The sequence below is a fragment of the Epinephelus fuscoguttatus genome, linkage group LG8 (genome assembly GCF_011397635.1).
Source record: "Epinephelus fuscoguttatus linkage group LG8, E.fuscoguttatus.final_Chr_v1".
NCBI lineage: Eukaryota > Metazoa > Chordata > Actinopteri > Perciformes > Serranidae > Epinephelus > Epinephelus fuscoguttatus.
The window spans coordinates 15,886,405-15,914,198 of NC_064759.1; the positions used below are offsets into that span (position 1 = coordinate 15,886,405).

At 39.7% G+C, this 27,794-nt stretch overlaps 1 protein-coding gene across 8 annotated transcripts; it reads right to left on the reverse strand.

Moving 5' to 3' along the window:
- Positions 1-227: 227 nt before the first annotated feature.
- On the reverse strand, positions 228-27,391 carry ptpn6 (protein tyrosine phosphatase non-receptor type 6). 8 transcript variants are annotated; one of them, XM_049583627.1, is made up of 16 exons: positions 23,623-24,162; positions 23,219-23,241; positions 21,052-21,174; positions 18,506-18,700; positions 12,534-12,717; positions 11,184-11,300; positions 10,762-10,890; positions 8,472-8,568; positions 8,290-8,369; positions 7,999-8,145; positions 7,544-7,675; positions 7,278-7,432; positions 4,499-4,566; positions 4,234-4,385; positions 3,854-3,918; positions 228-501 (listed from the first exon to the last, which is right to left on the reverse strand). In XM_049583627.1, the coding sequence occupies exons 2-16, from the start codon at positions 23,224-23,226 to the stop codon at positions 405-407; spliced, it is 1,749 nt and encodes a 582-aa protein (XP_049439584.1). In that variant the 5' UTR covers positions 23,227-23,241; positions 23,623-24,162; the 3' UTR covers positions 228-404. The 8 variants fall into 8 exon arrangements, with proteins under 8 accessions (XP_049439584.1, XP_049439582.1, XP_049439585.1 ...); XM_049583625.1 differs by having other exon boundaries at positions 23,219-23,244; XM_049583628.1 differs by having other exon boundaries at positions 23,219-23,286.
- Between the last annotated feature and the right edge of the window lie 403 nt (positions 27,392-27,794).

Below are 27,794 nucleotides of genomic sequence, written 5' to 3' on the forward strand. Positions count from 1 at the left end.
TAAACACTTATGCTCATCTCCTGCTCCTGATGCACTTGTTTATTCATTTGCATCTGAATATAAAATATATATCTAGCTGCCATATATCTCCTGCCAAACACAACACTGAGGAGCAGATAAAAACAAAGTAGCTTCTATCCTAAATATCAAAGCATCCCACAAACATTATCCCATCTTGTTCAAATAAGTGAAATTAAATTAAAAAAAAAGACAATTACACAACAACGTGTTCACACATGTTCTGGCTTTATTCTCAACACTTCAACCAAGCACTCATGTGACACATCTCATGTCAACAACTTAACTGTCAAACCTTAATTTTATTATCTCCACTAAAATACAAATTATTTAAGAGAAGAGAACCTGCATAAATATAACAACATGACATACTTTGATAAAACTTTCTATCTTTTCTTCACGGAGCCACTTTTCTTGTCTGTCTTTGACTTCTTTCCATCCTTCTTCCCTTTTGACAGATTCTCGTAAACGTCCTCCTTGTTTCTGGAAATAGACGAGGAATAAGCTGATAAGTGATTTTTTCATTCGTATATATTTTTATATACCAGCCAGCATTGATTCGACACAGCTCTGTTAGAAGTGAATCAGAGACGCTGGAGAGGTTAATGAGCGAGGCTGTGAAGAGAACGATTTAAACAGACCAACCAACCATGAATCAATCACTCAAAGCTGGCAGACAACTATTCAGAGCTCCAAGTGGGTCAAAGTTTACAGTGTTCAGAGCTGAATGGTTCACTGTTTGTTTTATTTCTCTCCTAATTAGCTAATTAGAACATTACCTAGTTCATACATGAGAGGCATCCAGGCTGAGGGGTCATAAAAATGTTATTCAGACGGCAGAACAGAGACAAGTGGGGTGTTTTGAATTGGTTTGTACACCCCTCCCCTCCGAAAAGAATCTATTGTCTGGTTTACCTCTGTCATTCAGTAAAGGGCCATTCCACTGTTTGTTTTTTTTACGCATGAAGTTCAGTTTATTTGTTGTAAGGAGTAAAAAGAGTTGCTCTGGAGGGAACTGTCTAAAGTCTATAAATATCAGGAGTTGCATTAAAGGAACTGTAGGATCAAGCATTTTTAAATTCGACTCATACCTAACACTAAAATGGTGTGTTTCATTTGCACTGGGAAGTCAGAATTTCCAACTTCCCAGTCAGAAATTTTAACTCGAATACCCCATGAAGTCGGATTTCTGACTTGGGAAGTCAGAGTAACCTCACCAACCTCAAAATCCAAGATGGCTGCTCCGTGCATCAACAGTAGTGAAAGCTGTATTAATATACTGTACATTTCTGTCTTATTTGTGTCTACTTAAAACAGTTGTACACACAGTCTTGTCTAACTTCTATCTGTGGACATGTTGCTAAAGTTAGTGGGGGTCATCCCTATATTCCCCGGGTTCTATGTTCCCTGGGTTCTATGTTCCCCGATCGGGGAACATAGGACCCTTTAAAAAAAAAAAGGGTCCTATGTTCCCCGCTTTCCCCAAAAGGAAATATATTCCCTGCTTTGTATGGGACCGGGGAACATAGAACCCTTTTTCTTAAAAAGGGTTCTATGTTCCCCGGTCCCCTTTTGGGACCGGGGAAAAAGGGGTTAGAGTTAGGACCCTTTTTTTAAAAAAAAGGGCCTATGTTTCCCGGGTCCTTTTGGGGAAAAGCGGGGAACATAGGACCCTTTTGGGGTCCCATACAAAGCGGGGAACATAGGACCCGGGGAACATAGGTACGCTCCCCACTGTGCAAAATACAGCTTAATGCATTGTTATCAACTGGCTATCAACCCATACTAGACACTAAAAGTCAGGATTTTTCAGCTTCTGTTGCTTTGATTTTGATTGTTTTTTTTCTGTCTCTGTCTCTTCTAAGTCATCCATCATTATGGAAGTGCAACACTGATTCAGTGAAGTAATGTTTTAATGCCAACAGACAGCGTGATCTCACCCCTACTCATCATATTTTGACACTTGGGCAGAAGCTACGTCGCAGAGTTGTCAGAGCATCTGGACACGTGAGCCGACTCACGTGATTAAGAAGGGGTCCACAGTTAAGTTTAGGGAACAAAAGTACTTGGTTTAGGGTAGGAAAAGATTGTGAGTTTAAGTTTGTGAGTTTACTTTAATAGTGACAAAGGGGACACTGTACAAGAAGCATATATTGATGCCCTGGGAGTGAGACCAGGCTGCAGGGAAATTATAAATTTTCCCCATGGTGTCAGAGGTGTCATTATAGCTCTTACTAGTGCCAAGAATCGCAAATAAAACAAAGAAAGCCCCTCCACTATCCACCAACACTTAAACTAATTGAGGCCACTTTTACACTGCCTCTTCAAGGTGTGAATTTCACGCCATTATGCTGCCTAGCTGTTCTGTATAAACGGTACAATCGCAGAATGGGGGACAAAGTCGTCTAGCCTTGAAGTCAGCATCGGAGTTAGTAACAGCACCAAAATGACATCAGTATAAACTGGACAGCCAGCAGGATGAGATCATGGGTGTCTCAGGTGGGACATTTTGATGATGTATTACGCATGCAACCCACTGTGGGAGATTTAAAAAGTAGCTGATAGCAGTTAGCAGCTAACAGAAAACAAGAACAGTAGCCAACAATGCCCACATATTGGGAAAACAGTGAGGTCATAGAGCTCCTTACCCTCCAGAGAACAAGATCAGCCGCCATATAATATATATATATATGTATATGTATATATATAAATGATTGTTATTGCCCTGTTATTCAATTGTTATTGTTTATAAAGCGCTGCTGACGCATATGTTAAATGTCATATTAGAAGCCGCGCTGTTGTGTTACATGTCACGCCTCTTTTGCGCTGTCCTAAATCACACACTGGAGCAGCATGATGCCGCCATTGTTTGGTTCTGTGTAAAAATGCAAAGGTGGCATAAAGAAGGGGCTTTTTAGCGGTCCTGCAGTGTGATCTCTGTGTAAAAAGGGCTCGAGTTGACACACTGGAATTAAATTCACTGTGGACTGTTTTAGGTTTTGTTGGATCCAGATGTCCACACTTTATAGAGGAAGTGCCAGCCGATGAAGAAAACACAAATGTAGGCAGTGCAGATTTACTGACCGAGTGATGTCTGGGAGCAGCCTCTGGCCCCCTGCTGGTTCGGCCCCTTGAGCTTGTCAGTTGCCAGCTGCGTCCTTCCTGCCTCCTCTGCTAATTTGATCATTTCTGATGCTGTCAGCTGTGTGCCTGGTGCAGGTCTGAATGCAAACACCCCCTTTCCTCCCTTTTGTTTCCATTTGTAATTACATTTGTGCCTGGTCACTACTATTTACATGATGTCTAATTACTGCTTTGGTTTAATTATAGGCCATTGTGAAGTGAAGAGAAGATTATAATATCGCAGTGTTATTTTGACTCTCAGGATGTGAGAAGTTTGGTTAATTTTGCATGTTGTTTCCCTGCTGTTAGGTTTTTGTTTTGTCTTTATAACCAATGATTTTAGATTTAAATTGTACAGACCCAGCAGCAGACTGGTGAACTGCCGCCTCCTAATTCTTTGGAGCATGTGGCCTGGCATTACATATTGCACTTATAGGAAAACTGTACTTTAAGCCTCAAATGAATAATTCGTGTAGGATAAAAAAAACAAGAAACTGAAGTGGAGTTCAGCTGCAGCTACAATGCATCTTCCCTTCCCATACAACTCCTTCTGTCTCTACAGAAAGAGACTCCTGCTGACAGACGGTGTTTTTGAAAAGAAAGTAGGGCGGCAGTGTGAGGTTTAGAGTGACGATGTGAATGTATTAAGGACATCCAGTTCACACACACATTTTCTTTTCTCTCGTTGTCATACACACACACTCTCACTCACTTTGAGACCTTCCTGCTCGCTGGTTGGTGTTTGAGTTGCAGATTTCCATACTCTGTCTCAGTTTCCTGGGGAAGAGAGAAACACAGACACATTTCAGACATGACTGGGGGATTACTCAAACAGAGAGAGAGAGGTCTTGTGACTGGTTTAGTCTGTGTGGTTTATTGTTTTCTGTCTCCGGGTCAATGTTCATCTCTTACCAGCTGCTCTCTGATAACGTATCATTCTGTTGTCATTGAACTACTCGGCTGTGGTGTTCAAATCCGCAGCCAAAGTGCAAAGGCTTATTGACATACACATCTCTGTGTCCCTGTTTTCCCTCTGTCAATCTATACTTCAGCAACAAGAAAAGACTCTTTTTCATCTCGTCTGTTGCTCACCATGTAGGCACAGGTTTTGGCCTTAGTGGTCTGTATGTACTCGGACACAGCTAGGTAGATGAACTTGTACTGGGCCTCCGTCTGCACCATGCCAGAGCGCTGCTCTCGGACCATCTGGATGTATTTCGGGATGTCGAGATCACAGTCCAGACCTACACAGTGAGATATGAAAGCATCGGGTGGAGTCAGTATGGAAAAGGAAAACAACTGCGTATTATGAATGCTTTTGTTTTTACTCAACACAGTATCTCAATAATCGATTTACCGATAGTGTCAATGGTCTGGATGATCATGTCGATCACCACAATCGTGCCTGTTCGTCCGATTCCAGCACTGCAAGAATCCACAGAAGAAACAAAGTTAATATAGCTTTCTATCAGAGGGGGAGAGGAGGGGGGACATCTGAGGCCCCAGCCCTGATTTTTTTCTCAAATACTCCAAATTCTTTAGTTTTTTTACCTATAATCCTAAAACTTTATCACCATTATCATTCAGATGGTAATGTATGCCTATGCTGCTTGTCCTATGTTCCCTAAAGTTATCTAATATACAGTAATTGAGTAAATGGTCTTCTGTTGGCCTAATATTGAATTCAGAATATTGTAGACCACATTTACTCGGCATTGTTGAGGATCCCTGATTTGCAAAAATAGCAATATCAGTCAATTTTTGCCTCTTTTTAGGTGGCAGGAGTGAAAAATGGTCATCGTCTACTTTTGTTGTGTTAAAGTTTCCAAATTATGAACACAGTCAGAAAATAATTGGACATAAAATAGGATGTCGACTCTACAGGATGATTTTCTTTCTTTGGCAACTATCATGTTTTCCCTGATAATGTTCAGATTTTTAAGTATCTCAGAAGGCTTGAAAAAAAAAATCCCCACACCCCCAGGTTTGGCTTGAGCCCAAAAATGTTTACAAAATGTGGCTCCGCCCCTGCTTTCCATCAATCAAGACATGTGAAACAATACTGAACATAATTAACTCTACTTACAAATCTTAAAGTCTGTGTTAGCTGCTCTGTGTCAGTGAGGTTGTACATGCTAAATCCTTATGCTAGCATGCTAGTATGACAGTGCTAACACACTGTTGTTCATCAGATGTAATGTTTACCTTGTTTACCTCTTAGCATTTTAACTTAAGCTGCAAATATTAAATGATCAATTAGTCGATCGAAAGATAATTAATTGCCAATTATTTGGATAACTGAATAATCATTTTGGTCATTTTAAAAGCAGAAAAAGAAGATTCTTCAGGATTTGAACTGTTAGTTGGACAAAAGAAGCAATTTGAAAATGTCACTTTGGGCTCTGGAAAATTGTGATGAGCATTTTTCACAATTTTTTGACATTAATCATGAAAATAATCAGCAGATTAATTGAGACTGAGAATAATCCTCAGTCGCAGCCATCATTTTTACATGCTAAAAATAACTCAATAGTTTAAAACACAAAGCACAGATGAGGCTGATGGGATTTAAGTGGGTCACATGTCAAAAGTGTTTGGAGCAGTTGTATAAAGAGAAAGCATGGGACATCTTAACACTGCGGTGCAGCTTTGTGAACATGCTTACATACCAAAATACTTACACAACAGTCATATAATCCTTTGAACAACAAGTTTAAAAATAAAAAAACATAAGCAGTCAAAGTATCCATCACATCACAAGGGGAAAATTCCAAAAGGATAAACTGTCAGTTGACTCAAAACCTTTTGTTCGACTTCTACTAATCTTAATCCTGAAAATATAATCATTTTAATCTTAAACCTCTGAGTATTATCACCTAACGTATGATTATGAAACCTGAGCTGGGTAAGTGTAATGCTGTGATGCTTTTCACAGCATTACATCACATCAGGAACTGAGAATTTCATGTGTTTGGAGTCGGCGGTATTGCATAGTACCAAAACAATTAATTGATTAGTCAGTGTACAGGAAAATTAAATGACAGATTTTGATAATCAGTTAGTTGTTTGAATTATTTATTCAGCAAAAAAAGCTTAACACTCGCTGCTTCAATCCTCTGAAAAGTTAGGATTTTTTAAAAAAAAAAATGCTATTAAATGGAATGTTTTTCAGTTTTAGCTGTTAGTTGATTAAAAAAAAAAGATATAGACTAAATGACGAATCTGTGTTTCCAAAAATGTTTCACAAATGAATCAATTAAAATAATCATTAGTTGCAGCCTTAAAAGGGACAGTTCACCCAAAATCAAACATACATGTTTTTCCTTTTACCTGTAGTGCTACATATCAACCTAGATTGTTTTGGTGTGAGTTGCTGAGTGTTTGAGGTATCAGCTGTAGAGATGTCTGCCTTCTCTTGAATATAATGGAACTAAATGGCACTCAGCTTGTGGTGTTCAAAGCGCCAAAAAATGTCAACCGGAATGTCTCTTTCCAGAAATCATGACCTGCTTACTCAAGTTAATCCATTGTTGGGTGTAGAAATAATATCGTTATAGTTCCTATATTTCAAATTCAATTTCCAGTGGGCATTATCAATAGGCGCAGTCCAGCATGCCTCTGGACACAGTTGGATAGACATACAACCAATCAGAGTGTGACATGTAACGTAGCACAAAGTGACACATGCAAGCGCTGCCTAGTTTGACAGTCTGATCTGAGTTTTGTGAGCCCGGTGTGTTGCGTTGGACAAGGCAGACTGGATGTAATTACAGCTAATAGGAGCAGGGAGATGTGTAACAGGTCACTTTTAATATCTGTTGTGGCTGTGAAAACCGTTGTGAGTGTCCCGGTTTGGGTCAGGCACCAAGGGGGACTAGATGCATCTGCTAGAGCAAATAAAACATGAGCTCGCAGATTTATATCAATGCTCTAAGGAAAATTTGAGTTTGCTTAAGGCTTTTACGCAGGTGTCATGCAGGGGTGTCGCTACTAACTTGGGGTCCCATAACAACATCTCAACAACAATAAATAATTCAATCTATAGTTTGCATGTTCAGCTCTGAGGCCCCACAATCATTATATTTGGTCTCCAACCCTGGTGTCATGAGGTTTTTGGCTCTGCAGCTGTCTCTTACCTGCAGTGGATGATCATGGGTCCAGCATCCGGGAATTCCTCCTGTTTAGAGTTCACTTGACTGAGGAAGCTGAGGACAGCACCTGGCTCCTGAGGGACGCCGTGGTCAGGCCAGCTCATGTACTGGTAGTGCCAGATGGTGCGAGAATGCTTTGGCTGTGAAAGAGAAAATTTTATGGGATTACAATAATAAGATCAGAGCCCTTGTGAAAACTTTACATCAGTGAGTGTGTGCAGTGAGATCAGAGGTCTGTGTTTGGAGGTTACCTGGTCCATAGGAGCAATCTCCAAAACTCGGACTTTGTAATCAGCAGCTTCCCTCTCTGAAACAGTGGACACTATGTACGCACCCACCTCCTTGGTGCTCTCACTGTCGGGCCAGTATGGCACACATTTATTCTGCAAAAAAATAAATAGTATATTGCATATTTTTATTTTGTTTAGTTTGTTCAACCTCTCACACTTTGAAATACAGCAGGAAGCAGCACTTCAAAATAAGAACTGTGCTAAAAATTGTTCCTCAAAGTAAAGTGTGACTTAATATGTTCACCAAGCTTTTTATGATTATTACAACAATAATAACGACTATGTTTTGGAGGAAACATCATTAAATAAGTGTAATAAAAAACAGATATTTTGATGCTGTTAGTATTTTCAGAGACAAAAGAAAACACACACGTAAAGGCTAAATCTGCTGCCATGCTTGGTGTTTTGATACTAACCCGCCCTTTCTCGACCTCTCTCGTTGTCATGACGATCACCCTCGTATTCTCCTGCCATACCATCTGCCAGAAATCGTTGACAGTTGTTGCTAGGCACCCCTGGGTGGCGATGTAAACCTTCTGCTCTCCGGCCTCAAACAGGTTGTTCTACAAACACACAGTAAACCACTGAACGCTGCTCAGTCAACAAACAACATTGACCTCAGAGAAAAAATAAAAAGAACGTGTGACAGCTTTCTGTGTTGTGTTTTTGTCGTTTGGTGTTACTACTGTGTGAGGTCAGAGACTTACTCTCACGTAGTTGGCGTTGATGTAATCTGAACCCACAACATCAGGATCAGTGTCCTGCAGGATGACCCTGGTGTCATTGACTTGTGGATGGAGGGAAGGACAGAAACATTTGGTTAATGTCAGTGCTGTCATGAGATTTGGTTAATTAGAGAATAATGATGTGAAGAAGATTATAGACTCACAGGGAAGAATATTCTTGTATCTGTTTTTGCTCTTATTTTCAGGCCTCTGACCCTCCTCTCGGCTCTTCTTCACCTTTGCCTCAAACTTTTGAAGAGCCTGCAAGAGAGAAAGACGACTGTTTGATACTTTCTGTGTCCCAAATTTATACTATATGCTAACACTATGCAGTACATATCTTACTATATAATGACAAAAAAACTCTGTGTGTGTGTGTGTGGGTGTGGGTGTGTGGGTGTGTGGGTGTGTCTGGGTGTCTGTTCCACGTTTTTCTCCTCACTGACTTGGTCAATCCATGTGAAATTTGGCACAGTGGTAGAGGGTCATGGGAGGATGTGAATGAAGCAATATTGCATCAAATGGCCAAAGGCGGGCACTATAGCAACCGATTGAAATTGCAAACTTTGAATGGGCATATCTCATGCCCCGTATGTCATAGAGACATGAAACTTTGCACAGAGATGCCTCTCCTCATGAGGAACAAATCTGATTTTTCGTCATTTTGATTTTTTTGAAAAACACTTAAAATTGATCTCTTCCTAGGAAGTTTGACCGATCTGCGTGAAACTCGGTGAACATAATCTAGGGACCAATATCTAAAGTTCCCTCTTGGCAAAAGTTGGAAAACTTACTAAAACTGAGCCTCTATAAGGCAATGAATATTGTGGAGGGCATGGCTCATCACATAAAGGTGTATAACATCTCAAGGGTTTCACCGATCACCACGCAACTTTGTAGGCATATGACCACACATAATCTGAGGGGACCCCTCCATTATTGACCCAATCAAACAAAATGGGGGCGCTAGAGAGCTCATTTCTTATCTAGGCCTAACTGCCATATCAATTTTTACTAAACTAAATTAACTCTAATTGGCAACTGGGTGGCGCTATAACAACAGAAAAATGCTTAAAAATGGCTCAAATGTGACTGATCGCTGTGGCTCCCCCTGTGGACCAATGTTTGTTGTTGTTTTTTCTAATTTTTGGTATGACTAAGTCATGGTAATTCTCTCAGTCAGTCATTCTGTCTGTCCCACGTTTTTCTACTCACTGACGTGGTCAATCTATGTGAAACTGCACATAGGCATTGAGGAGTGGCATAGGTAGAAGGTGACAAAGCTACCAATGGGTATGGACTAGTACTAACATAATTGATGATAAATGATTAACATTTTCAGTGCAGGACTTAAACTTGTCACGAGTATTTTTTCAGTGTGGTAATAGTAAAGTAAAGGATCTGAATACTTCCCTTGCCACTGATGAAACTGTATAGTGCAACTACCAATAAAACCTCACCTAGAGAAACAAGATCTTACTGGAGCTGTGTCCACAGTAGAGGTGAGAAAACTAGTGAACTTACTGATCAGATGATGGAGAGAAAATACAATTATTTCAATAATCGGCTGATAGGTTTTTTTTAACAGAGTGCAAGATGTTCCCTAGTTTCAGCGTCCTGATTGTGAGGATGTGTTGCTTTTCTGTTTAATGTTTTGTATAATTAACTGAATATCTTAAGGTTTTGGACCATGGTGAAGGAGTCACACTGGGCTCTAGGAAACTGTAATGAACCTTTTTCATAATTTTCTGACGTTTTATAAAACAAACAACTGAAAAAAATAATTAGGAGATAAATCATTAATAGAAATAATCACCACTTGCAGTTTTAGTTAATTTTGAGTTTAGAAGAAGCTTTTCCATCTTCTTTTACTCAGAAATTGGGTGGGGGATTTTGTGTGTGTGTGTGTGTGTGTGTGTGTGTGTGTGTGTTAGTCAGTGTTTTTCTTGTTTTATTCTATTGATGTATATATTGTAGTCAAATTTCACACTTACAGTTTTAATTTTAATTACTTAAGTACTAGCTTTTCTCATATTCTCATTTCTATTTTGTTTTATTGCTTTACATTCTTCTAGTTCATACTCTTATTCTTACTTATTATAATTCTCTATTCTTTATATCAGAGTGACTGTAATGAATCGCAGTTTCCCCTCAGGGATCAAAAAGTATTTCTGATTCTGATAAGTAAAGTCTGAGTCTATGTGATATGACACTGAGACATGGTTTACTTTACCACCACAAGATGGTAGTATAACATCTCTAGTCCTGCTCACAGTCAGGAAGTAAGTCTTGTGATGTTAACGGCTTATGGACAGTCAATTTCTTATCAGATACCTGTTGAATAATTTACTTTTTCCCACTCTAGGACCACCCTGTGATTCTCACACCACAGATTAAAGCATTATGGTGAGAACCAGTCACAGGGAACATAACCAAGGCCGGGTCAAGTCTTACGTCAAACTCCTCCCAGAAGCCCGCCTTGCTCTTCTCTCCCTCGCCCTCCTGCTGCTGCTGTGAGGTCTGATCCAGCTGTTTCACTCTGCTGTCGATGTCTGCTGCGTTCACTCTGGTGGAGTAATACGGCTGCAGAGGACAGACAGATAGAGACAGGGAGACACACAAAGAGAGGGGAAAAAAATTTATAATAAAGATGAAAGAAAAAGACGAGCCAATGAACATAATCCACATCATCATCATCATCATGAGTAAGGCCGCATTAAGACAGAGCTGTGACTAATATTTCCTATCTGTGGGCTGTGCTGCTCGTCTTATAAAACAGTTCTCAAAGACCTGTTTCTGGTTTTCACCTTGTTGAGTTTGTGGTACAAAACTAATTGATGTGTTTTATCTCCATGAGTTGCATGTGAAAAGTCCACCTGTTTGAGATGCACCCAGTTCCCAGAGATCTCCTCGATGCCTTTGCGTTTGTAGTACTCCACCAGGTCTGTCAGCGTGTCAAACAGCTCTGAACCTCCAACTGTGTACCTGTCATTCTGAACACACACACACACACATATATCAATCTGGATAAACACACACACACACACAGGGGTTATGCCAAATTGTCTGGTGTAAAAATAAAGAAGTTTCAAAAGAGAAACAATCATGGCCAAAATGAAAACAAGTGTGCTCTAACAAAAGAGGATCTCATATCCTTTAATCAAAGTAGAAATGACAAAGCCAATACTAAAGTTATTTTTGTGGCGGGCTGCTTTCCAACACTTTACTCAAATAAATGACACTGTTTTCTGGCCATAAAATCAATTCAAAGGCATGAATATAAACTGATGTATTCAGCAGTTTGCAGACTCTGCAGGTCAGAGTCGTGTGCTGACGGGAAACTCGCCTAATCTTTGCCACGTGCTCATGAAAAGGCCTTTGTGACCCTTCCACTAATCTCACATTAATCTTCTGCACCCCAGCGATGCACAAAAACAATGGCCTTTATTCAAATGAGGCCTAAACGGTGTTTTCTGATGAGGTGAACCACTGGTAAAAAAAACATGCAAAAGTCCCGATGATGACGGAAAGACACAATCTAGGAAAATGAGACTGAGAGGACGCGGTGAGACCTGTTGCTGTCCCACCAACAGCAGTTGAGTGTATTAACACCAGGTTTGGGGTTTCATGTATCTTTATTTGGTAATCAATATCTGAAGTAAACCTGTGCCTGACATTAATGAACAATAGCTGAGTTGAAAAATGAGCAATAGTCTATTATTGCACAAGGCAGGGGAAATGAGACTTTATACCGATTACAAAGTGCGACAACACAACTCCGGGAATACCCCTCAGTATTTTTACATGATGTGAATCTGTTTCGGGGACTCCTAATTCTGAATATTCAAAACAAGAGACTGACCAAAAACAACCCCCAGTTTCATGCACCCTTTATCTAGCATGCCACAGACACTCACATGGTCACATGCTGAGACACACACACACACACCTGAGGACAAGGGCGTAGGTTTTGCCTCAACTCTGGCAGGGACATATATAAAATGGAGGGTTTGGGGGTCCTCTGGCAGAAAATTTTGAGCATCAAACACTTAATTCCTGCATTCTGGTGAATTGTTATGCAGCAATTTGTGCTTCTTCTGCATTAATGTATGCTGTAAATGTCTAGTTTTGTCAAAATAAAAGCCCTCTGTTCTAAATATTAAAGGGGCATGTCCCCTGCAACCCCCTCTAAAAATCTACCCCTATACATGAGGACAAGCACTCACCTGACACATTATCTTGATGTGGGAGACCCTCTTTCCTCCCGTTTTGCTCTTCTCGTCTGTCAGAACCGACAAGACAAAGTCTCCGGGCTTGGACAGTGACTCTCTAACCAGGAAGGTCCCCGACTCGTCCCGTGCACCCAGCAGCTTCTCTGCATTCGGCCCACTCAGGTGACCGTGGTACCACCTGAAACACAAAGGAAGTGATGCTTCACACTGAGTACACATTTCTAAAGATATCAATGCCGTGAGCTACATTTAGGTTTGTCTGTGGTGACGGTTAATGGCTTTAACCTACGCAGATGTTTATAAGGCGGTGACGCCCACACTAATTTTTCATAGGCGTATCCAGATGGGGCCACTGAAAGTCTTGGGGTGGCTCAACAAAACCAAAAGCCGTAACTGAATTTTAAGGATTCATTAGGCTCGTTAAAAACTATGTCAATGTTAGAGTTAAGGAATTGCATAATAATATATTTTAGTTTCTTATTTTACAACTCATATTACTAATAATCTGATGTGCACAGACTAATACTGGTACAGTTTACACTTTAAGTTTCACAGCAATCCTGTTTTCATGTGTATTTGTACGTGTTAGACGATTTACTCTTCTTCAAATAGGCTGGTTGTCCTTCTCCACAAAAAGACAAATGCAGCTTTAATTTGAAGGAGTGCATTGACTCTAAGGGAGACAACTTTTCTAGAAACAAGCCTTCTCAAGTTAAGAGGAGACTCCTGGGTATCCATAGAACCTGTTTTCAATCAGGCATCTTGAGATGAGAGTTAAAAGGACCCCCTTTGAAAATGGGCATGCTTTCTATTTCCTTGCCAAAATTTAGCCTACATTTGGAACATCATTTAGCCCCCTTCCCGGCAAGCTATGCAAAACTGCTACCGATAGATGCCTCGGGTCATCTAGTTTCACAAGATACAACTAAGTTTGCACTAGCTTAAAAAATGAGCACGTCACAGTGCTTTAAGGTTTAACATTTTGCAAGCAGCAATTAAAAAACAAAAAATATCCGTTTTTTGTTTTTTTTTTTAAATTATTACTGCCTCCTGTTTACTGTATGTGAGCAGTGTGCTGCTAACACTGTGACTGTTAGATGCATAAGTCTATTTAAGGCTAAGTGGTTGTCAGACGCTCACTGATGTGGTACTCTGGACTGCTCTCTACACTGAGAGTAGAAATAGAAAGCCGCAACAGAATCAGGTGCTTTGGGTGTATGGTTAAAAACAGCATGTACAGATGTTGCTGTTACAGATCGGTTATATTTCTGTCCACCACCGTGTACCGAGTGTGTGTTCATGTGTGTTTTTGTGGAGTGTGAGCGTAAATTAGCGAAGGCACACATGGCCGTGTTGGCTTGTGACTTAATTTTAGGCACTGTTCTCGATTTCTTCTTCTACACTTCCTGCTTTGCGGTCGGAAAATTTCTGATGACAGATTTCGTGGCTGAAGAGGACAAAGTATTTATAGCCTGCCCCCCCCCCTCCTCTACTCCTTCGATATGTAACAACCACAGAAGATACCCCCCATACACACAAACACACCACCTCCCTTCCCCATCACACACTGCGTCTGCTCTCTTAATGTCTTTTTGCACATGGTTTTTCAGGTTCGATTCTTTGATTTACTTACTTGTCAAATCAGTGTATGCTTTTATAGAGACTGATAGATTTTAATTGCAACAGGTTGCATGAAGCACCTGCAGCAATGAAAAAAGTGGTGTCCAAACAGCCTGTGCAGGGGAATAATTCACAGAGTACTGCACAGTGAGTGGACACTTCAGACAATTTAACCATGCACATCCCGCACTAACGTGCAATCATGTCAGCCATGTTTGCTCCACCTATAACCTCGATGAAATAATGTCAGCGTGTTAATGGCCTCACCATATTTATCCTCCTTTCTGAGAAAAGATAAGCTGCCAAATACGTGAGATCGATCATAAACTGTGACCTGCTGAGGTGTGTGTGTGTGTGTGTGTGTGTGTGTGTGTGTGTGTGTGTCTGTGTATGTGTGATCATGCGTTGAGATGAGAAAGAGAGATTGGGTGAGATGAGGAAGACAGCGAGTGAGCAAGAACATGATGGAGTGTGCAATAGAGGAAGACAAGTAGGGTCTGGCCATTGCTTTCAAAAGTGTCAAAACTTAAAGTTTCCAACCGCAGCAACAAAAGGGAAGTTAGAGAAACGAACAGAGAGAGAGGGACGAGAAGGAGGGGGGACAGAGGGTAGAGACTCCAGCTAGGGTTGAGCACACAGTCACACACACACACGATAGAAAGTAGTGTCCTCCTTGACTCATAAAAGGAGTGCAACTGTATGAGTTTATCACTACTTGTTGGACATTAACCTACTTTAAGAAGCCTACAGTTGCACAATGTTTCCAGCTGGGAGGATAAAAGCTCCATCAATAATCAAACACCACCTCCAGCTGTAATGTCATGGAAGTTACATTCACAATGTGGGCAATTCACTATAAAAACACTGATGTGTTTTTTAGCCTGTATTTGACACACAATAAACCGATTTATATCTTGTTCACGGTTGCAGCCTGGAGGAGGCTTTGATGTGGTCAGCTCTGCATGCAACACAGACGAAAGAAAATATCTGTAAAATTATCTAAAAGCTATATTTAGCAAACAGACTCTTGCGAGTTACCAACATCTCCTATCAAAAAACTCAAAGTATCACAACAGGAATGTGCACCGCTGCAAATCTAGTCCTGTATCCAAGCGTACTTTAAAAGTTTTCAAGTCTCAATTAAAACGTGTTTGACGAACATCATAATGCTCTGTACTGAAGAAACAAGTTTGTCGAAAAACAGCAAAGTTGTTCCTGTAAAGTTTAACATCAGAGATACGAGAGTTCTCTCAACGTAGTAGTATTTTTCCTGAGTTTATCTAATGTTAAATTTTAAATCTTAATCTGCGAAGCAACCAATAACTACAGCTGACAGACACAGAGAAAGGTGGTGAAGTTGAAAGCACAGCGATTCCCTCTAAAAGAGAAAACGGGACCTGTGGGACTCCTGCAAGTGTGAAAAAGGAAGCAGGTATTTGATTCAATGTGGAAATGCTCTTTAGACTCTCCGTTTTGGAAACAAGTGATCTAAAGTTTTGTCAAGTGGTTGCATAAACCATTTCCAGAATCTCCACATCTGAGTTTATTAGGAAATAGGTCTCTCTGATCACCGGTTACAAGCGAACATAAATTTAGAGGCGTGTTGTTCTCTACTAGGGCTGCATTTAATGATTATTTTCACAGTCTGTGAATCTGTCAGTTATTTTCTTGATTAATCTATTAGTTGATTGGTTTATAAAATGTCAGAAAAATGTCGACCTGTATCAAAAATATTCAGTTTATTGTCTGTCTGTCTCTGGAGGCTAGAATCAGAGAATTTTGACTTTATTTTCTTTTAAAAAAATACTCAAACTAATTAATTGATTATCAAATTAGTTGGTGAATAAATGTTTTGGTTGACAGCGAATCAATTAATCATTGCAGCTCTATTTTTCACCATTAGAGGATTCACACAAAGTCTTTGAATCACTGACTGCAAGGAGTAATAATTATTACAGAAATTCCTCAATTTTTAATTTACATAAAGACGGAAACATAATAGGTTACTTTTTCTTTATTGGAAATATGTCACTCCATATTTGTTAGATTCATGTTGTAATTATTTATTCATTTTTTGGTTTATTGGTCGGTCTAACGGCAAGTTTTTTCTGTGCATTATTGTGTTGTGAGCCCAAAAAAGTCTTTTGCTCACAGTAACCTCACTTTGACATGAACAATATTTGCAGAGTCACAGATTTTGAAATGTTTAATGAGGGAGAAAAAGACGTAACTTAAGCTGATGTAGTATTTTTTTAATGTCTTAAAATGTGTCAAGGAGGCATCTTAAATAAAAAAAAATGTGCATAAGTATTTCCATCTGGAATACAGCAGACAGAAGCAGAGCAGGTATATACAGGGTGTCTACAGGTATCAGACGCTTAAATTTAATCCTTTTTAAGACCTTTTCAAGATAATTTTTTTACCAACATTTAAGAGCTGTTTTTTTATTCAAGCATTGCAGGTAAGTATAAAGGTATAAAGTATATATGTGGTCCCATGAAGAGGTAGGTTTTGTGTAGGAATATGGTTTTAAGAGTAAGTTAGGTTAATCTCCATTTTGCCAACAGGTAATTGTAAGTATAAAGTAAAAAGACAGTTTAAGGTTCAGTGCTGGCTTTAAAGATTTGTCACATCAGATATTTTTTTTATGTCATGATTTTATGACTTTTTATGATTCATTTCATCTTTTTATTTTAAGGTTTATGGTACAATTAGTGGGCAATGGATCTGATGGAGAAAGACTATGGTGAGTTCTATTTGATCCACAACACCACAACTGGGTGGTAGCTGTGGGCCGGCACAGACAATACCCGCAGTGAGATTAACTCTTGAGAAGACATTTGGTTAATCAATGTCTGTTGGTGAGTCAGTGCCCGTTTTATAGGCTCTGATTGTCAATGATGTCACAAGGTTTAAAAGGTGACACAAGAAGAAACACTATATGAGATTTCGATTAATAGGATCTCAAATCACCACCACTTCTTCATGTTTTAAACTGCTTTAAATGTCCTTTTATATTGAATTGCCTCGACTGTTTTATGTCCATTATGTCTATTTTCATGTGAAGAACTAATTATATTATTATTTTTGCTATTATCATATTATCATTAATTTATGTAGAAAAGATTGACTCATTATGACAAAAAGAAAATAAAAAAATTAGAAATTAAATTAGATTTAAAAAACAAGCAATTAAGACCTCACAAATTCAAATGTAAGACTAATTAATGACTATTAAATTATTTTATTATTGAATTTAAGACATTAAAAGACTTTTTAAAGGAATATGCCGATAAATAATTATTTGTTTGTCAATTTGTCATGCCGTGATACCTTTAATTCATGCAGAAAACTTCACCAGAAAGAAAGCAAAACTATATCAAAACATCCTTTTACAAACTCTCACACAACTTGTGCAGCATAATCTAAGTTTCATTTATCCAGTCATATGCTCAGTACTTTCCAAACACGTGCATTTCACGAAAAAACCTTAGTATTGGAGTTTGGCTTTGATGAGTGCATGGAAGAGTTTCATTTTCAGTTCAATTTTAAAGAGTCAGGATTTAATAAAAAATGTACGTTTCGGAAGAACTGAGCATATGACTGGTTAAATGAGACTTAGATTATACTGTACGAGTTGTGTGAGAGTTTGTAAAGAGATGTTTTAATACAGTTTTGCTGTTGTTAAAAATGATCCGCAATGAATCTGTCAATATGTTTGCTGTGTTCTGTGGTGTCATATGAGAAAAACAAAGTTGTCTTCACGAATCCAAGGTAACAGGAGGTGACTAATTGATTTACCGAAGGTCATTTTGTGGGTGAAATGTTCCTTTAAGTACCTGCTGACACCCTGATAGTCTCACGATGAAATATTCAAGAAATACACTTAAGTGGATGAACTTTGCTGCTTCCCACCTCTGATAATGTCGACCCTGATCACATGTAATCCATCAGCTGCAGAGGCAAATTTAGGAAGGAAGCCTCAACAGCAGCGGACTCTTTCTATCTGAAGTGTGGGCATTTATTTTCACTGACACATTCTGACAAAGATGCTTCTACACCAAAGTTATTATTCAAAAGCTTCAGAGGCTTTGAATAAAACACCTTCACCCCAGAGGAAAAGGTTTGCACCCCATGGAATAACAAGCCTACAAATGACACTTATTACCCCCATCAAATAAACAACTGTAATAGGAAATAATACTCATCATCGCTGACTTAACCACCTAACCAAACACTGTTACACTTAACCCGAGAGTGTAGGTGGAGGGACTGAAGAGAAGCCGGTGAGTGTGGGCCACATTAACCTACAGGGGGTTCAACAGAGAGAGGTAGGAGTGACAGACCTCTCTGTGGTGGGGTCGGAGCAGTTGAGGGGGTATCTGAGCTCAATGACGGTGCCGTCCTTGTCCTGCAGGATGCCGTTCTCAGCCGTGTAGTACTCCACCAGCTCTGACAGGGTGGCAAACTTCTCCCCGCCGTACAAGTCGTAGAAGTCTCCCGTGTTTTGGATGCGGATGTGGGTCACCATCTCGCCCACTCTGAGGAGATAAAACAGTCAGGTCACACAATAAAAAACCTCCTAATGGCAGTTAAGAGAACATCTCTGTGTCAGGAGTTTTACATATGAAAGGTTGAACAGCACAATATATTTCTTCAACCTTTAGTTGCTTTAAATGTTTAAGTGTTCAGCCACAGATCAGATTCTCACAGAGCTTTATTTGATTTTCACAGGCTGTATTACTGTATATGTTCTATATACAGTACATTCTGTATATAGTAGCTCTGTTTGTCTATGACATATACATGTGATCTTTCAGTATCTGCCCTCTGTGTTCTCCGTCATGCGAAGACTGCAGTTAATATGGTAGCTCTCTGGCTGCCTGAGCTTTTATCAGAGTAATAATGTGAATGTGGAGTTTCCTCTTATTACTTAGGAGCAGAAATCTAAATTTTAACGTGCATTGTCTTTGGTAAAACTTGATTTGGAAAAAAAAATGTTAATAATTATTCTACATTCGGTAATAACAATAACACTAAGACGACAGAAAAGTGAAGAAAGTATCTGCAAATGTGGAAAATTCATAATTTTTAAAAAGTGGAAACATACAACTGTGCCCCCCGCAAGCATTTCCAAGTGGTATTATTGTTGGTACCGCTATCGTCAAGACAACTAGATCACTTTGTATTTTCGTCAGAGCCCAGCAACAACCACACTTTCCACAGTTACTTTGGTTACTCAACCATCCGCCATTTCCACTACTGAGGATAGTAACTGCAAAGATCTCACATTGATACTCTTTGGTGACTGGGGATAGCTACTGATAGCTACCATGGAAAACAAAATGCTATCCTCTTCCTGTTTTGATTGCACAATGGTTGACGCACTTCCTTTGTGCCATAAATCAAGCCATCATTTTCAAGAGAGATCGGTGGCAGACAGAACTGCATACTGAAAGTGAGGCTTATGGAGAACCAATCTAAAATGCAGATAGCTATTCTATATTCATAACATTGTGCAATCAACAATTATTTTATAATCATATGTTAAAGCACAAAACTATTTCCTCTTTAAAGGCTCCAGTCCACTTGGCGTGTTTGTCTGTGGGGCCAAGGAAGGCACTCATGTGAACATGAGAACGTGTAAAAACTTGTTGTATTTTTTTCTTAATCTGCAGAAATGATTGGAGGATAAGGCAAGTATGAAATACTGTCATTCATTTTATCACTGGTGGGACCCATTATTCAGAATATCTGCAACTGGGAGCGCTGGTAGCCGAGTGCAGCACATGCCACATAACGGCAACATCCTATCCTTGATTCCAGCCTTGGGACCTTTGTTGCATGTCATTGTCTCTCCCTCCATTTTCAGTCTGCCCTTTCACTGTCATCTCTCAAATAAAGGCAAAAATACCCTCCCAAAAAAACTTTTACGTCCTGCTAGCACTACTGCTGCTGCACTGTGATCAATAACCCACTGATCTCACACATTTAAGTATTCAGAGTTACAAAATAAACAGCTGTGCTGCTTCCTGCCTTAAAGGCCTGAACAGAAATACCAACACAGGAACCTCAGTTTTTACAATATACTGTACATCTGTATAATAGTAACCCAGATATATCTGTGAATCTCGAAACAGTTGAGTTACTCAGTTTAATATAAGTACAGATGCAGTGTATTTACTAATCTAAACGCTGACCTCTTTAAACTACAGACTGGTGTACTGTGATCAGTATTTAACTTGATACTAAACATCTTTACATCAGTTAAACCTCATGAAAGACATGTTATCATTAAATGAGCTCAGTGTGTTGATTTGGAGCTACTTAATGTGTACCACGCATCATTTCATTTATCACACTTGACTGCATTTAATTTGATTGATTTAACGTTGTTTTAAGTACTGCGCCTCATCTTTATTCTTTAACATTTTTAAGTGGCACAAATTATTTTAATTTCACTTGAGTGTTTCATATTGTGAATAACAACCAAATCAACTACATCTTAGAGCTGGATAAGTGCAAAGGCGTCAACATTTATCTGTACTGACACATTCATAGATGCAGGGTGTGATTTCATTGTACCCACAAGGTGCAGTGGAAAGTTGATTTCAATCTACACAGAGAAATAATATCGCTTTTCCAGCACATTAGGTTGTAAAACAGTTCTGTCATAAACAGTGAAGTTTAAAGGCGGCGAATGAGTTTCTGAAGTAAATAAAAATGCAGTAAAGGAAAGAGTCCCAGGACGATCAATCAGATTCTATATTAACACAATTTTGTTTGTCAGTTATGAGGTTAAAGGTTTACTAACACCTCAGTTTTAAAGTGTGATTTCTTCTCAGCTGTGAGGTTAGAGAGAGATTTGTGGTGTTTTTGCAAACGTTATTACCTGACAGAGAGGGAGAAATCTCCTACGTTTTTCTTGCTGGGTCGAGCCAAAAAGCTGCCATGGATGCCTCGAGTCTTCAGCATGTCCTCGGCCTGTAGGCCTGTGATGTCTCTGTGAAACCACCTGCATCGACACATATGCATACACAGTAAAAATACACTCAGTGTGAACAGAACTGCACTGAGCTGACTCCCAGATAAGACTTTTAAAAATATAAACACGTACGCCTTGACACACAAACATCCAAGTACACACACCCAGTATTATTTCCTCACATTCAGCTGAGCACATTGCAACACAATAAGTACAAATTTATTTTGACAGACCAAATATAAGACAAATGTGCAACTAATTCAGTCGTTCTTAATAGAAATCTACAATAGTTTGTCATTATTAAATCTCCACTGCAGTAGAGGCCGGTCTCAGCACAGTCTTGTCTCATTCTGACGTGATTAATTAATCAATCTTAAAGGTGATTGGCAGAAAATTTACAGTTCTTATAATCATACAAATAATTTTGCCAGTTAAAGTCTTGTAAATGTGAAGATTTCCTTTCATTCTTCCATTTTTCTGTTTCATTTAACACCCAGGAATTAAAACATAGCTGTGTTGCGGTAACTTGTGGCAAGCATTTGGCATTATTTTTTTAAATTTTTTTAGATTAAACAATTCATTGATTAACTGACAACATAACTGACACACAGTTTCACTTGTACACCACTTTTTACGTTCTTAATATTCATTATAGAAACTGTATCTTTCATTGGGCTCATTCTGCGGAAACACAGCCCTCACTATAGACCAGGATGAACATTACGTATTAACTTCTAACCACAAAAGACTAAAATGAACCAATATATCATCTTCACCTCTGGCTCAATGAACGCCCGCTCTCCAGAATAGAACACCACAGTAACAGCTATCGTCACATTACACTGTGCATCTTATATAACCCAAAATAATCCACTAAAGCTACAGCTCACAAGCCCTTTCAGCAACACTGTTGACTTCAGTTGCTCAGTGTAACACAAGTGCATCAGTTCACACTATATATCTATAATTTTATCAAACTGTTTTGGCCAAGCTCAGTTCACAGCCTCTTAGCTAACACAGAAAAAACCCCACAGAGAGCTGTTTTTAAAGTCTAGTTGAGCATTCGCAGGAGAAAATGATCCAAATGTTTAGTTAACTGCAGGCTGTTTGGCATTATAAGAGCTTCCCTGCGACCCAGCCTGCTGCTTTCAACTTTAGGTATTAAATAACTTTTCAATATTTCTGCACAGTTTGCAAAATGTGCAATATAAAGCTTAAAATATGTGTATTAGGGGTGGGAAACATTTGTATATTTGTGTGGAAAATGTATCAATACATGGACACCTAGTATGGATTTTTTATTAGATAAATTACCAATATTGCAAATACAAATTACGCTTTTAGTAGCATCGTAGAGTAATAAAGTTATTAGCTTGTCGGATACACTTTGCTGCAATGAAAATGACTTAAGTGTGATGAACAGACTGGAAAATGTATCTTAATAGATAAAGCAAAAGTTTTTCTTTAAGGATATAATTTGCAGTAGAAAATAAGCAATAAACCGCAGTATATGTTATCGCAAAACATTTAAAATCACAGTAATATTGTATCATGGCTTAACTATCGTGAAAATATCATATCGTGGGGCTTCTGAGGATTCCTAACCCAACTTTGTATTCAAATCTAGACCGTTTGCACTTGAATATATGTTTCCTCTTCAGTTTTAGGTTCCCACAAGAGAGCTTTTATACAACAAACAGGTTAAGAAAGGAGATTTGAACAGCACAGTCACATAAAGAAAGATCCGTCAACTCAAGGTAAAAGGGAACCTCGTCGAGAACCTTTAAACAGCGTGAATGTTGAGCATACAAAAAAAAAGGTGTTTCTTACTCAACCACTGAGCTAAAACATCCTTTATGACACATTTTCTTTACGCAAACAGACACAGAACAGCACACATCACAAATCACATGATAGAGGAACAGAGTAGGACCAGGCGACAGCTGGGGAAAGAAAGAGAAGGAGGAATGGAAACAGAGAAGTTGTCATCACGCCTTGCATAAAAAAACACAGAGAGCACGACCAGAGTCGACGAGCTGAGCGTTACATTGTCCAGCGGGGGATCTTGACTCACCGAACCATGTTGTGTCTTCGCTTCTTCTGGGACCAAAGAGAACGGAGAGTGATTGGTGAGAGTTGTACCTGCACATGTGCAGACTCACAAGCATGAGCACAGTTTTTTTTGTCTCTAATTTGGTAAAGAAACACCCAGTTCCTCAATACTTCCTCACTTTACAGCAGTGCACCAAACACAAGATAACCCACTTTTCTCCTTTACAGACTTACTCTAAACTCTGACACACACATCTGTTATCAAAAGTATCGATTCTATGTCTCTGTATCGCACCACATTTACAAACAAACCCTCAAACTACCCGCACTCTCCTCCTCCTCTCCTTCTACGCTTCCCTCCACCCAATCCTCTTCTTATATCCAACCCCTCTCTCCGTCCCAATAGGAAAGCAGGTGAACACTTACTCTTCTCAGCTGCTTCTGAAAACAACTGACACTCGCCGAGACGCTCGGACTGTATACGTCTGTCTCCCCTCCTCTCTGTGTCGTTCTCTCTCACTCGCTCTCCCCTTCCTTCCTTTTTACATCTCCTTTCACAAAATAGTGAAAGCAAGACAGGAACCAAAATAGCTGACAGGCCGGAATTCCTCCAACAGATAGAGACGTGTGTTTTTTTTTGTTGTTGTTTTTTATAGCCGACCAAAACAAAAACTCATCATATTTAAGAGCAGAGTAGGTTTAAACTCTGGAAACTTGCTCTCTGATGCTCCATCGCTTAGTTTTCAGTGCAGGTGTCGACGCAGAAAGGATGAAACTGTTCCATTCAGCGGTGAATCATGAGTGAGAGTGTCCGTCCAGTGATTCCACCTCTGTCACAGGAATAAAAAAAAAAATCCACCTAACGTAAAGTTTGAGCTTTACGTGCCTTTGTGAAGAAACCCACACCTTGTCTCTCAGTCAGACATTTGCAAAGCTTTTCCCCTCTGCCTGCCCACCTGTCTGCTGCCACCGCCGTGTGTTAGTTTTTTACTTCCAGGTGTGTATGTGTGTATAACACACAAAGGTCAGAGTCACAGAACACTTCCTTATTTGCTCTTCAACCTTCCCCCCCCTCTATATATGTGTGTGTGTGTGTGTGTGTGTGTGTGAGAGAGAGCTGCTTTCAGCTGGTAAACCATTTGCAACTGTGAACTTGTTTCAATATCAGACTACCAAAGCGCTAACTCCACAACTACAACTGAACACTTGCATGAAGCAGATAATATTAAATCATGTGTTCTCCTTTTCTCTTCCTGATACCACAATGAGCATGCAGAGGCTTGAAACTGACACCAGATGCAACACAAACATACTGCATCATGAGGAAGGCTTGTTTAACACATGCCACAAACACATGACCCAACGTTTTACAACCTGTGGAACAAACAGGTACAATCAACATTTAACTTGCAAATCGTTCTGACCTACAAGAGGTCCAAAAGGGCATATTTGAATTCATGGAAACTACAGAAGGTCAATTCTCTTCCCAAGTCAAACAACATTTTCCTCATTAGGCTGTAAACTGTGTTGTTCTTAGTGTTAGTGCAAATATGCAAGAAGAAGTACAACTAAAACATGTAAAGGTGACAGCACTGTTTAACCTTTGGGTAAAAACCTAAAAATAAGTGGTAGAGCCTGCAGTATATGTAGCTCCACCCACCACACACACACACACACACACACACACGCATAGCAGTGCAGGTGTCGTTCATCGTGGTTAACGCCCGCCACTGCAGTCTGCATTACTCTCCTCACAGATTGACTTGTTTAACAGTTAGTTTGGCTTCTGTTCCCCTCAACAGAGCTCCACTTCTCAGGCTGCAGGACGAGCACAGCAATGTGGCAAACGACACTCACTTGTTTTTTTTTTTTCTCACAGCCTCAGAGTGACAACAAAGATGTTTCCTAGATTTGGTCATTCATTTGAGTGTCGCAACTCATGAGACTTTTGCAATGCATCGCATTATGTGTGTAAAGAGGAATTAGTGTAAATGCTGGTCTGTTTCTTTCCTTCACTGTCTAAACTTCAAAAATATCATAATAGTGTTACAGAGGAAATAGACAAGGTTTTTGCTTATGAATTATTATAAAGGAAATGCTGAATGCACAATGTAATAGCTATAGAATAATACCACCATTGGTGTTTTAGATTGGTTCCCTATAAGCTTGCTTTCACTATGCAGCTCTATCTGCCGCTGAGTACGATTTCTGGGAAAATTAAGGCTCAATTTACAGCACAAAGGAGGAGCGTCAACCATTGCACAACTAAAACAGGAAGAGTAAATGGACTTGCATATGTATGGCACCTTTCTAGGCTTCTGACCACTCAGAGGTCACACTACTACTGGACACTTCATTCTACAGTCACCCAGTTACACCCACATTCATACCCTGGTGGCTACTGCAAGGTACCCCCTGCCCATTGGTTACACATTAACACGGCATTACTGACCTTGAACATGCCCATAAAGCACCCTCAGAAATTGTAGTGTATCATGATATCAGGGCTGTGTATTGTTTAAAAAATTATGATACCAGTACCCTTAAAGTCATACTGGTAACAACTGAGTAGCCTACTTCATTCGATACCCATAGCATGAATGAGGTAGCTTGTAGTATAGCCATACTTTTGAACATCTTGACACGCTGAACTGCCATCTCCCTCAAATAAACCACACTTGACACAACACCTCGCATGGAGAGCATGGGTTGTAGCTGCTGCTGTGGGAGTGTGAGCTCCGTGCCAAGGAGTTGTAAGAACCTGCCACACACAGTAACAGGGTTAACTGTCAGCATCACATGGCTAACATTATTAGCCGGTTTGAAGACAGAGTCAAGCTTGATGTTTGATGTTGGTTGATATGTGTCACTTCATACCTCATATTAACCAGGGAGGCGAAAGAAAGTTTGCTGATCCAGCAGGGAGTCGGGATGGGATCAGACCCCCAGCACAAAGAGGATCAAACGCAGTTATCATGTGACTGAAGGTGTTTCAATACTACCTCATACTGGGTTATATCAGTCAATACCTTAACACAGTCATGTCCACAGTAAGGCCCGATGACCAACTGAGGCCTGCAGATCATTTTTACATGGTCCTCCGCTTGTCTTTCAAAATATACTTTATAATTACACAATATTGATTAATCAAGCAAAATCACTTTGCATTTTTTTCCATTCACCTATCGATGGCAGGAAAATCGCACAGTTCGTAGACAGGGTAGGAGCAGGAACCACACAGGTGGATCTAATGTGTATTCATAGTCATTCGATAAACAAGCTAACAAACAATGTCTTAACACTAGATATTTCCTGGCAGGGTAGCAGACATGGCCACAGTAAAGAAGCGTAAAGAGCAAGGGCTGCCGCTTTTAGGAGTGGGGGAATGATAAATACTAAGTTAGGTTAAATAGTCATTTGTGTATATATGGTTGTTTTTGTATTTAAATGACCCATATGATGCAGAAAGGAGCTGCCCCCAGGTGTTTTCACATTATCTTATCTGGCAATCATTCCAAAAAGTTTGGACAGCCTGCCTTAAAGAGACTGAGTATCAATATCCAGCCCTTCATGACATGGCAATATCCCATTTAACACGACATATTATGTGACAGAGGATTTTATCTTTAACACACACTCCTAGTCTTAGTTTTCTTTGAATGATAGAAAATGAGTAAAATTTTCTTCACTTAAGTTGCAAGTGCAAAGTGAGTAACACCAAATAATGACCAAAACATTAACAAAAACATGGAGACAAGAGATGAAAAAGTTGAAACAGACATCACAGAAACTTTTTACTCTAGAAAATACAAAACACTCACCTACAAGACATGGCAGCGACTCTTGCAGTACGGACTCACTGGCAGTCTGGGCTTGTCTGCACCAGGAAGTGATGGGTTGAATCCAGTCTTTCCTCTGTGTTGTCGTCTATGATGGCGTCCAGTGTGTCTTCCTTCCAAACACAGGAAAACTCACAGTCAGGTTACATTGACAGTCCAGGTTAGCTCCCCTACTTTCTGTGTTCACTTGCAGCCAGCCTTCCTCATGTTTAGCCCCCTACTCTCTCTCATGATAAGAAATCAGGCTTCATTACCAGCCAGTCCTCCCGCCCTGTAATTTACTCCAATTTTCTTAATTACCCAACTATCTACTGAAGTAAATGTGCCTGTTCCTGTCCCCTTCTTCCCCTGTCCGTCCTCTCACAACTTCTGTGTGCAAAGGCTCTCCTGCTTTTTCATTTTCCAAATCAACATTTGCCTCCATGTAAATTTTACCTTGTCTTTCAAGGTTTGCATGCAAATTACTTCTCCTCGTGCCTGTCATGTTTTATGTGAACGGTTAGACTTTGCATCAGCAGCCACAAAAGGATCTCTTCCATAAACAGCAAAACTATGTATGTTGTAAAACTTGTGTATATGCATCATATGCCATGACCTTCACACAGTCACAAGCTTTCACTCCAGTTGAACACCAATGGGAGAGATTAGGACCAATGTCTTACACAGCGCTCTCCATAACCATCAATAAAACATCAAGTGGAAGAATGGTACTGATTCCTCCTGTAGAGCTCAAGATGCTTGAAGAAACTATGCCAACGA